General features: G+C 49.9%; 1 protein-coding gene across 12 annotated transcripts in view; it reads left to right on the top strand.

Moving 5' to 3' along the window:
* Positions 1 to 11,868, top strand: part of Gramd1b (GRAM domain containing 1B) — a 175,936-nt gene that overhangs the window by 150,346 nt on the left and 13,722 nt on the right. For 8 of the 12 annotated variants that reach the window (XM_040729820.1, XM_040729818.1, XM_021226719.2 and 5 more), the window contains 11 exons: positions 771 to 927; positions 2,004 to 2,193; positions 2,490 to 2,633; positions 3,651 to 3,769; positions 4,043 to 4,185; positions 5,641 to 5,744; positions 6,277 to 6,480; positions 7,180 to 7,270; positions 10,218 to 10,229; positions 10,563 to 10,670; positions 10,952 to 11,069. In XM_040729820.1, the coding sequence (XP_040585754.1) occupies positions 771 to 927; positions 2,004 to 2,193; positions 2,490 to 2,633; positions 3,651 to 3,769; positions 4,043 to 4,185; positions 5,641 to 5,744; positions 6,277 to 6,480; positions 7,180 to 7,270; positions 10,218 to 10,229; positions 10,563 to 10,670; positions 10,952 to 11,069 (1,390 nt within the window). The remainder of the gene's footprint in view (positions 1 to 770; positions 928 to 2,003; positions 2,194 to 2,489; positions 2,634 to 3,650; positions 3,770 to 4,042; positions 4,186 to 5,640; positions 5,745 to 6,276; positions 6,481 to 7,179; positions 7,271 to 10,217; positions 10,230 to 10,562; positions 10,671 to 10,951; positions 11,070 to 11,868) is intronic. The other 4 variants (XM_040729819.1, XM_021226720.2, XM_040729821.1 and 1 more) reach the window with 1 other exon arrangement.

Genomic DNA, 11,868 nt, shown 5'->3' with positions numbered 1-11,868 from the left:
GACAGCAGTTAGGTGTGTGGAGACCAAATGTTGTGACAAGCTAGTAAAAAAAAAAAAAAAAAAAAAAAAAACAAGGCAAGAGCATTGAGGGTACTTAGACCTTGGTTTGAAACAGCATTAATATTGCTTTCATGTTAGCTCTGTCACACCCTGTTTTCTGATGTCTAAATGTACATAATGATTTATTGGGAGCTGTGATATATCCAGATGCCACTAAATGTAGAAGGCAGATGTTAGTGCCAGCAACCACTGTGAGGTTAGTGACAGTGGCACTCTTGTAGTGTCTCTTGAACGATACCTACCTTCATCTGGGATGTACAGTAAAGAGACGTTGGCTAGTTATGATCTATGATTTGGGCAGTACTACTGAGGGAGTATTGTATTCAGAGTACAGTCTTGGGAGTTGATGTTTGAGACAGGAAGCATGTACTCAGAGCCCAGATGTTAGATTCAGACGATTGGCATGGGGATGCAGCAGAAGAGAGTAAGATGAGATGAGGTTTTGTTTATGTAGACATGCATCTAAAGAGGGGGTCTAGAAAAGGTGAGTTTTCAGGTAAAAGTTTTAGGATAGGGAGAGGTGGGATAAGAAGGGAATGAGGCTTTGGTTGGGCAGCTTTTTTGGTTGGCACAAAGTCGCATACAAAGAGAAGAAGCAGGAAAACCCATCGTTTCAGACCGATAGACGGGTCTACGTTCTTAGACTAGCTGGTGATTTTCTCCACGAGGAGTAACCTAAGCTCGTGGGTGGGGGTGTGTGTCTTCTCTAGGTACTGTGAAGAGATCCCTGTAGAAGAGAATGAAGTGAATGACAGCTCATCCAAAAGTAGCATAGAGACCAAGCCTGATGCCAGTCCCCAACTGCCCAAGAAGTCCATCACCAACAGCACACTGACCTCTACGGGAAGCAGTGAAGCACCGGTCTCGGTATGGGTGGTCCACTCTGGGCAAATCCCTGCCCCAATTAGTGGCCATTGTCTCCTAGTTTAATGAACCCTACATGAGTCCCACTGGGAGCAGGGAGGTAGGAAGGGGTTCTGTGTGGTCACCATGACAAAAGGAGCATCCTAGAACTCGTGAGCTCTTAGTGCTATGGTACATTCCAAAGGCCCAGAACTAGATTTTCAGCACCTTGTTTACATGATTTGGTTTGACAAACGAGAAGTTAAAAAGTATTTTAAGTCTTCTCATAGTGTAGCTCTTGGTAGAATACTCCAGACAGCCTCTCTTTTTTGATAACCTTCCTGGCTTTTGGATACCCGCCCCCATCCCTGCGTCCCTGCCTTGATCCAAAGTCAAAATCACACATGAATATAGAACCATAGGATAGTTAATTGCTTATTCACGTATGTCATGAATGTTTGTTGATAAGTTCCTTTGCTAGGGTTTATGGAGGCTATATAAAATGTCTGTGAGTACCTTTCTCCTCTGGAACACTGTTGCAAAGAAACCAGAACTTTGCTGGAGGGTTAGAATATGTCACCAAGAAGGGACTGGGTTCCTTGGGAAAGGACTCTCAAAAGAGGGAACCTTTCTTTCACATCTGGTGACCAGGCTAACCAGCCTTAGAATGAAAATGTCGTTGATGCCTAGCCTTCATTTTCTATTTCTGAGATTAGCTTTAAAATAGCATCGGTTCCCTTCTGGTGCCAGTGAGAGAATGAAGCCCCAAACTCGCCCATGAAGCCCTCCAAGATTCCGAGGACAGGGGTGTTGTTTCTAGGCAGGCTGGCATTGTGGCAGCATGGGAGCAGTAGAGCTCCAGAAAGGGCCTAGAAGGGGAGTGCCGCTCGTCGGCCAGGGTGCCGTTTGGATGGCAGGCAAAGGACAGTGAGTGCTCGGTTCTGTGCCCCCTCTCAGTCTTGGCACCTGACCTCAGTCTGCTCCTGAACAGCTCTGCTGCTGGGAATGGGATGGCATCTAAGGCTGGGTTGCTGGTCTCCTTTGGAAGAGTTGATCCACAGAGAGGGACCCTGGTGGGTGACTCTTGGTCTCCACTGCAGTTTGATGGCTTGCCGCTGGAGGAAGAGGTGATGGAGGGCGATGGGTCCCTGGAGAAGGAGCTTGCCATCGACAGCATCATAGGCGAGAAGATTGAGATCATTGCGCCGGTGACCTCCCCTTCGCTGGACTTCAATGACAATGAGGATATCCCCACCGAGCTCAGCGACTCTTCAGATACCCACGATGAAGGTGAGCCTCTGAGCACGCGCCTGGAGCATCCCTTTACCTCTCTCTCCATCACGTAGCATGAAAGGAAGTGAGAATCTGGGTTCTGAATCTCAGAGCATACCCCAGACCAGGCAGCCAACGTCCCGGAGACGGGAAGTGGAAGGGGCAAGAGCATTAACAGCGAGCCCATGATCCCAGTCACCCTTCCTTTGGAGGTGGTTCCCACATTGCCACAGAGATATCAGTGCCCCCTGGGTTGTCACAACAGCTTTCTGTCCTCCTCAGTCACTGTCTTCTTCATCCACTCTTCTGCACAGGAGAGGTCCAGGCCTTCTATGAGGACCTGAGTGGAAGACAGTATGTGAACGAGGTCTTCAACTTCAGCGTGGACAAACTCTATGACCTGCTGTTCACCAACTCACCCTTCCTCCGGGACTTCATGGAGCAGCGGCGCTTCTCTGGTCTGACCTGCGGGCTAGCCCCTCCCTCAATGTCCATGCTTTTCTCCATTGTACATCCTCCTCCTTCTCCTTCTTGCCTCCCTCTTTCCATATGCTGTTCTTTCCCCGGTGTCACAGGCTCCTCTTTCTGGCCAAATGTGCTGCCAGACGTCCTCTAGGATAGATACTCTGGCTCTCTCTGTCACTAGTACATCAGGTTTTCATGTGCCCACTGTCCACCAGACTCCAAAGATTCCCCAGCGAGCAGGCCCTGCCAGCTTTGTCCCCACAGGGCTCTGTGTCGACTGTAGGGAAGCTGCTCTGCTGTTTGGGAGGCACCCACTGTACTGAGTGTATTGCATCGGCTCATTCAGTCCTCAGCTGTGCTTCCGTGTGCGGGCCTTGGGGCTCCTCGCACTGGGAGTGTTAGAAATCCGAAGCCCAGGCTGTTATTTATCAGCATGTAGAAAGTAGCCTAGAAGGGCCCAGTGAGGATCCATATCTGGTACCCTGGGGGCTCAGCTTCTGCTCTCTCTCTCTCTCTCTCTCTCTCTCTCTCTCTCTCTCTCTCTCTCTCTCTCTCACTTAGTTTTTCCCACAGCACAGATTGCCTCTCAGAGATGCCAGTCATCCCCTCTGAGCAAAAGCTCTAGGCAACAAGGGCACCCTCTGCAAGGAGAGGCACCTTGAGGTCATGGGGTGCCACACTCCCTAGGGATCTGATACCCTTGCCACAGTGATTCCAATGTTGCCTGCACCCCCGCAGGTGGCCCCGAGCCCTCCTGCCCCAGCCTTGGAACAATCAGCATTCTGGAGCTCTTTGTAGAATTTCGGCAATGCCACAATGGGCTCCTGTCTGCTCCAACTCCACCTCCTCGTCACCTCCTCCCCCAACTTTCAAACTCCCATTGGTTTCCAGGGGAGCGGCTGGCTGTCAGTAGTCAGCGCACAGCAAGGAGTCCATTGGAGGGGAGATTCAGGCTAGTGGAGTTGTGCTGTTCCCCACCCCCTCATCCTAGGGCTCTTCTCTACCCTCAGATATCATCTTCCACCCATGGAAAAAGGAGGAGAATGGAAACCAGAGCCGTGTGATCCTCTACACCATCACCCTTACCAACCCCCTGGCTCCCAAAACCGCCACTGTCAGGGAGACACAGGTGAGCGGGAAGGAAAGAACCGAGTGTAGAGTGTGTTTGGAAGTGCTGTCACATCCCGAGGGATGAAAGCTGGATTTAAGCTGGACTTGGGAGGTGCCGCTGCATCCAGGCTTGGTTTAGTCCAGAGGCAGCGGCATCCCACTAGCTGAGATGCTGCCAAGTCAAGTGATGTCACGCTTTCCATCCGGCACCCCAGGGGCGGAAACATGGGGAAAGGTGATGTTCCCATTTGACTTCTCCTCAGTTTTGGTCAATGTGCTTCCCTACCCACAGACCATGTACAAAGCGAGTCAGGAGAGTGAATGCTACGTGATAGATGCTGAAGTCCTTACCCACGATGTGCCATACCACGATTACTTCTACACCATCAATCGCTACACGCTCACCCGCGTGGCCCGGAACAAGAGTCGACTCAGGTGTGTGCGGTGTGAAGGCTTGTGTGGATGTAGGTGGGGAAAGGCTCCCAAATTATGCAGTGCCCATTTGCCCCTTGGGGAGAAGGAGATCTGGCACACTCTCACGTGTATGTCCTCCCCGAGTCTTTCTGCGACTCCTCGCCTTCCCGACCTGACTTCATTCTTCTCCACCCTGTGTTGCCTCGAGCTCTCTGCATCTTCTTTGGAAGATCTTCACCACGCCTGCTGTTCATTTTGTATGCTTTAAATGGAACTACAGAGGGAAGTAAACTACATCAATTGGGCTTTTTTTAGAATAACCCAAGGAAACACGTTATCCTCATTTATCGGAAGGGTGACTTTGCCAAGAATTGTACCCCAGTTCATACTGACTTCATAGCAATAGGACCCTGCTCCCCTTGCCCCATGCCCTATGTGATGGGATTTCCCGTTGTGTCCACTGTCGGCCAATGAATTCCTAAAAACCTAACCTAATCCTGACCAACACAACCAGCTCTCTGCATCTCAGTCAGAGGAAATTAGCTCTGGATACAGTGATGCCCACTTAGAGGAAGGGAGAAATACAAACCATGACACTGCAGCAAGTGTGCAGTCCAATTATAAAATCAGCACACACACATTTGAAAATCATCATGGTTGATGGCAGCTAGACATTCGCAGGAGGAGCTAGCCTATTCTCCATGCAGAAAACAGATGTTGGGTGGGAATGTAAGAAGACTCCAAGCATGACCATGTTCCTGTTAGGCCCCAGGGGAAGGTAGCACCCTGGTAAGGCAGAGCGTCAGGACGAGCAGCCCTGATGTGTGCAGGCATTATGCTGGGGAAGGTCTGCTGACAGATGTTCATACGCCTAAGGAAGAGGCAGAGAGCAAGGCTTTCATGTGGGAGGGTAGAGTGAGATCCACTGCAGGAGCAACGGCAGTGGTTGGGAGAGAGGCCCTCAGAAGGACGTGGTGAGGCAGGCAGGTGGGAAGACACTCAAAGTTGTAAATGATGAGGCACTAGAATCCCTACTTGGATTTAAAAGGGCTTGACTTAAACTGGGCATTGGTGGCGCATGCCTTTAATCCCAGCACTTGGGAGGCAGAGAGGCAGGAGGATCTCTGTGAGTTCGAAGCCAGTCTGGTCTACAGAGCGAGTTCCAGGACAGCCTCCGAAACAATACAGAGAAACTCTGTCTTGAAAAACCAAAAAAAAAAAAAAAACCAAACAAAAAAAACCAAAAAACAAAACAAATAAAAGGGCTTGACTTTCATTTCTAAACTTTCTCTTGATTGGCTGGGAGGCTGCAGAGCATATATCCCTCCCCCTCCCCGCAACTCCCTACACACACATATGCTCCAGGCAGTCACAGCATAGCCGCATACTGCCAACCTCTGACCTTCTATTCTATGCTTCAAAACCTGTTTTCCCAGTATGAATGGCTGATCTCGTTTCTGTTGGCCTGCTCCTCAGGGTCTCCACAGAGCTCCGCTATCGAAAACAGCCCTGGGGGTTTGTAAAAACTTTCATTGAGAAGAACTTCTGGAGTGGACTGGAGGACTACTTCCGCCATTTAGGTGGGTGCCACAGTACTCACGTCATCTATCCTGAACCTTCCCTTGCTGGCCTGTGCAGCTGCTGGCCGCCATTCAGGGGAATGGGAAACTTGGAGAACACGGGGGTGTCTGAGACCATGAATTGGTTTCACAGGGCCCCTAATTCTACCCTTGAAATGAGCATCAAGTTTGATATGTCTGGGAATGGGATCTTCCGGGAGACTGCGTCTGTAGCTTTAAGATCATTAAGGAGGGGCTGTGATTTTGCCTCCCCTCAGATGTAGCAACACCGGCATTGAGTCATCTTATTATAAGAAATACCTGAGGGCATCTATTTAGAAAATATGTGATATAAATTATGTTCTTGGAGGTACAAAGTTGGAACGTGGTCCTCTAAGCAAGACTGGCCTCAAAAATCCTTGGCATCTTTGAGAGTCATCTTCCCACTGGGCCAGCTTCCCAGGGTGCGGTCATGGGAATATGGTACTCCTAGAGAGCTGCTTCCGGTGGACATTATGTTATGTCTCTGACGTGGACCTTTTGTGTCTGACAGAGTCCGAGCTAACCAAAACAGAGAGTACCTACCTGGCTGAGATGCACAGACAGTCACCCAAGGAGAAGGCCAATAAGTCTTCAGCAGTTCGGAGGAGGAAGCGCCCCCATGCCCACCTGCGGGTACCTCACCTGGAAGAGGTGATGAGCCCTGTCACCACACCCACTGATGAAGATGTGGGCCACAGGATCAAGCACGTGGCGGGTATGTCTGTTGCAGGTGGGAATGGCTGTGTAGGTTGGGACTATGAGATGACGCTGCAGCATGCCTCTGTCATGACACATATGTGCACACCCATGAGTAGAATATGTCGCTTGTCCCTCACATATCCACCAAGTGCCTGCCTGTCTGGGATGTGGACCCCTCTTATACTTCTTCCTCTTGTCATCCATCCTTTCAGTCCTCATGTATATTCTCTGTCGTGGAAACCTGGGGCTCTCCAAGGGACTAGAGACTATGATTCCAGTGTTTTACACAGCATGCTTTGTACATGCTTGCGAGTCTATAAGAGCTGTGTGGGGCCTGGAGAGGACCACTGTTTCCCATGCGTTCCCCATTCCAGCCTCAACTAGAGCACTCCATTGTTACATGTTTTAGATAATATGATTGATGTCACATTTAAGTAGATGGATTGAAAGAAGTTACATGTCTTGCCCTGACATCATGTAGCTGATTATAGCCTGTCTTCCCCAGCCAATCACATCTCTGTATCCGAGTTACATAGATACATTTTCGCACTTGTTCAGTAATTATCTGACCCAAGTCTCAGATTTGCATGTTGTAGGGCTCAAGATGTGAGCCCAAGGTCGCTGCGAGCATGATGCACAGTTCCCTGGTACCCTGTCAGCAGTGTGTGGACTTGTGGACTGTGAAGGTAACGACAGCCTGTTTCTTCTTCCACAGGTTCCACGCAGACACGGCATATCCCCGAGGATACTCCCAACGGTTTTCACCTACAGAGTGTGTCCAAGCTGCTGCTTATTATCAGCTGTGTGTAAGAGACTCCAGGTTCTTCTGCCTCTCTGGCTCTGCCATCTTCCTTCTCCTGCCTGGTGCAGGCAGGAGAGTCATCCTCATCCCTCAAGCATATGCTCCCCCTTACTTTCACCCCTCTCTTCTCTTTGGCCCCTTGTCTTCTAGTCCTCACTGGATCAGTCGCTCAGTCATCTGTTAGCTTTTCTGTTCCTTTGCGTCTTCTCGGCACTTCTTGTGCGTTGTCCTTCTAGGGGGAAAATGGTGCATGCAGTGGGTAAGAGCTGCAGACTGCTCAGAATCCCTCCTCAAGAGAAATGCTGCCTGACACAGGGATGCTTCAGGACATTTTAAGAGTCCATTAATTTATGAGAGGTCCTCTTGAGTGTCTGCTCTGTGCCCAGTGGGAGAGAGAGCCATACGCAGAGTCCTCGCTGGCAGGGTAGCCAGACAAAATCAATGTTCCCAGTTCCAGGGAGAGCAGATGCTTATTTCAATGTAGATGGCTTATAATTAGCCCAACATTATAAAACCATAGGGTCGATAGCTTGCACAGTAAGTTGAGCTAGGTAACGAGAAGCCAAAAGAAATGAAGGCATAAAATAGGAGAACACAGCTGTCTGGTATGTGAGTCCTCATCATCAGTGCTCAGGACATGCTAAAACCATTTGAACGAAAGGCATTTGGAGCAGCTAAGGACAGCCTTTCTGTTTGGCTCAGCCTGCAGCCTGGCATCCCATTCCTTTGGATTGGGGGTGAGCCATGAGCGGAGATGGCACGGGTGGATGAGAGGCACGGTAAATACCCACCAGGTACCATACCACCTCTCGGTCAGTTTTGCTCTGTGACCCTTCTGGACTTCTCCCTGAAGCATCCTCAGAGGGGTGTGAGGGGAACATCCTTACTCTCAGGACACTCTGGGGGAAGCTCACAAGTGGCACAGTCAGACCAGCACTGTGGCGATAACGTGAATGGATTGCCAAAGACTGGAAGCAGTGTGTGTGCTACCGAGTGGGTATGAGAGGTCACAGGCGGAAGAGCTCAGGAACCTTCAGTTACGTCTCAAAGCGAGACTGGCTGCCTGCAAGGACTGCGGGTGCTTGTGTCAACAGAAATCTGGAGTTTCTGGAAAGTCGTCAGAGAGGACATGCCAGAGGCCAACCCAAGAACATCTGGGTTGCAGTAGGTTGTCCTGTTGAGGAGGATAGACCTTTGCTGATATGGGCTTGACTCTTAGGAGACAGAATAAAGCTATGGGTTTAAATGAGACCACGAATATAGAATGTGACAGAAGTGGGGACTGGGGACTACCCTGTGACTCCTTATAGGAGAAAAGCCTGTGGAGAACATAAGAAGGGTTCGTGCTACTCCTGAAGGCATAGCATGAAAATACATGCAAGTTCTTCAGATGAAAGCGTAAGATATGACGGCAGTTAAGGACAGACTACCATAAAGCTCACCCTTCAAACACCAATGTAATGTGACTCATATCACTGTTAAAACCATTCCAGGTACTGGATACTGGTCAATAAGAGTCTATAACTTTGCTTAGTCATATTTATACTCTCTCTGCATTTCAGTTTTACTTGAATAGAGGAGGCTCACTCATGTGGACCAATCCCATAGGCATCAGCTAACTCTGTGTCGCGGTAAATTTAGGATAGTCGGGCCTTCTGACTCAACCCGATGCTCTCCATGCTGGGGCTCTAATAGCCTGCATTTAGAACATACTGACAAAGCATGGCTTACCCGTGTCTGGCAGGCTCTTGCCATCATCCACCCTCAGTGTGGTGACTCAGCCTCCCACCTCTTTGTCTCTGGTTGGCACACTGGGGAGTCTTCCCTCAGACAGCACATGACCTTTACTGAAAACACCCGGGATTATATACACAAACCACGTGTGCGGTGGTTTGTGGCACCCACTGAGGAGGTGGGCATTCAGATGACTCAGCATGTGCCGACGCCGCTAGATGGCAGTGTTGACATGCAACACAAAAGCCGAGTGTTCTCATGGAGAACTTAGGCTAGCCCCAGGGAGCTGTAGCTGACAGAAGAGGGGCACTTCCATCCATAGTGCTGGGGAAACAAGGCAGACTCCGGACATCACTTTCACACACTGGCTTTGTGTTCTAAGGCACAGTCTAAATGTCATGATTTCTTCCCTGTGTTGGTCCCTTTTACACTTACGATTTGCCTTCCCAATTTGGCCATCTTCTCTCTTCCTGCATGTACCTGTCCTTGCCAAACCCTTTCGTGTTAAGAACCGGCTCTTAATTGGGCCTACTGCTAAAAGCTTATGGTCCTTTCCATCCAGAGAACGATGAGCAGGGTAGGTGTGATGTCTCTCATGAGAAAATCATTTCAGGACAGATGGGAAACATCCATGGAAGCTCAAAAAGATTTGTAGGTGATGCACTAAGATCCATCCCCAGTTCTGCCTGTCTCTAGGTCTTCTCCACATCCCCTCCTTTTGCTCTGTCCCATGAGCTTCCGTCACAGAATGGCCTAGGTGGCCACTGAGGTGGAGAAAAAGTAATTTCCCCAGCCTCCGCCCTGGGACCCTCCCACCTCCCACCCTGCCATCCCTGCCCCACTTTGCTTCTGATCCCTGCCAGACAGTTGGTAGGTAGAGGGGGAAGGCACTGTAGCCTCAGGGAGGTGCCAGTACCCATAAGGCATAGCAGTCCCGCCCTTCACGTAAGGCGTGACTTTGGGTGGATAGAGGAATCACTTGATTTAGAGCCCCTGGAACACTAAATCTGCAGCTACTTCCCCGCATCCTTCCTTGCCTGTCTGCCTTGTCCACTGCGTCTTTGCTTCTTGTGTTTTTTGTTTGTTTGTTTGTTTGTTTTGTTTTCCTCATAGACGCCCCCTTGCTCTCTGGCTCCATTGAAGTGCATTTCCTCCTTCCCCACACTCCTGTTTCTAACCTCTGTCTCCTCCCCGTTTCTCTCCCTTGCTCCCATTAGGATCTGTTTCAGGTACCAGCTCTGTGATTGTTCCCTGTACCTCATCGCTTTTCCCTTCCACCTATGCCGTTTGACCTCCGGGCACCCACACTCGGGTGCCTGTGCCTCGCCTTCCAGTGCCTTCCGTACCTTTGCTTATACCTGTCTCCATGGCTCTCCTGCGGTGTCACTGACCTGGTAGACTAGGATGCTTCTCTTTCTCCGACCATTGCTGCGCCCCTTTAACTAACTCACCCTCTGTAATGCTTGGGTTGGCCCAGCAAGCAGGCTCATGGACTCATGGGTAGGTGGGGAGAGCTCAGATTCCATCTCACTGCCCTTACTTTTCCCGTGTCTCCCTCCCAGTCTGGTGCTGCTGGTCATCCTTAACATGATGCTCTTTTACAAACTGTGGATGCTGGAATACACCACACAGACCCTGACTGCCTGGCAGGGTCTTAGGCTCCAGGAAAGGTAATATTTTGGCCTCACCTCTCTGTCCCCACCTGAACCCCACCCAGTTGCCTGGGACTGTCCCATTGCCTGTGCTCAGGGGACACCCCTTTGATATGCACCTATAGTCTGGTTCTAGAAATCTGTCCTTAGCGTTTCAGCCTAAGTTTCAGGATAGTGGGGACCCTGGGGCACTGAGCAGAAGAGAAAGCATTCTGATGTGACTTTGTGTCCTTTGGGAGCACAGACCAGCACACTGAGTGTAACTGCAGCTGTTGGATACTCCTTATTCTACCCCACAGGTTACCCCAGTCTCAGACAGAATGGGCCCAGCTATTAGAATCCCAACAAAAGTACCATGACACTGAGCTCCAGAAGTGGAGGGAGATCATCAAATCCTCAGTGATGCTCCTTGACCAGGTAAGATGCTTACAGCCCTGCATCTTTAGGAGACTAGGCTCTCTCTTTACTGAGAGATGTCATTGTGTCCCCTCTCCACCATTCTGATGTCCGCTTCCTCTTTGCTATTATTCTGGCCCATCCCTTGATTTCCCTTTAAAGCTTTTCCTCCATGAAGTATTAGAAACACAAGCAACAATAGCAGGAGACAGATTAATAGCCAGAGGGATGTAGGACAGACTTTTCTTATAGAGAAATCCTGTGTAGCAATTTGTCTTCCTAGAGGACGTGTGTATCAGATTTCTTTGAGGGGCCAGCGAGATGGTTCAGCTGTTAAAGGTGCTTGCCACCAAGCCTGGAAGCCTGGGTTTTTACTTCTAGGTGGAAGGAGAGACTCCTGCTAGTTGTCCTCTGAACTCCACATGTACACTCATGCACAGAACAGAAACTGGCCCCCTTTCCCACCCGATGAGTTGATTCAGAACTGGAGAGATCAAAGCAGGAGATGATGCAGAGACCAGGAGTTAGTTCTCAGTGCATCAAGACGGACTATCACCTTGCCATTGTAACAGAGTAGCTTACTCAGTTTTTAAACAAGCTGCTATGGTATGGACTATTAGAAGACCCTCCAACCTGAGCTGCCCCTCTTGGACCTCATTCCATGACCCCAGAATATTAATTTCCTGCTGTGGAGCTGATCAAGCACCTGCCTCCTCTCTGCTTGACACCGCTGTGTATGTCTGGGAAGGGCAGGATGGCTTTAGTTCTAAGAAACAGGAGGTGAAGCAGCTCCCGAGGGGACAGGCAGGAGACCCTGTGT

Source organism: Mesocricetus auratus, unplaced genomic scaffold, assembly GCF_017639785.1.
Source record: "Mesocricetus auratus isolate SY011 unplaced genomic scaffold, BCM_Maur_2.0 Super-Scaffold_100022, whole genome shotgun sequence".
Taxonomy (NCBI): Eukaryota; Metazoa; Chordata; class Mammalia; order Rodentia; family Cricetidae; genus Mesocricetus; species Mesocricetus auratus.
Note: the sequence above shows the minus strand (reverse complement) of the source record. Positions and strands in the feature narration are given on the sequence as shown.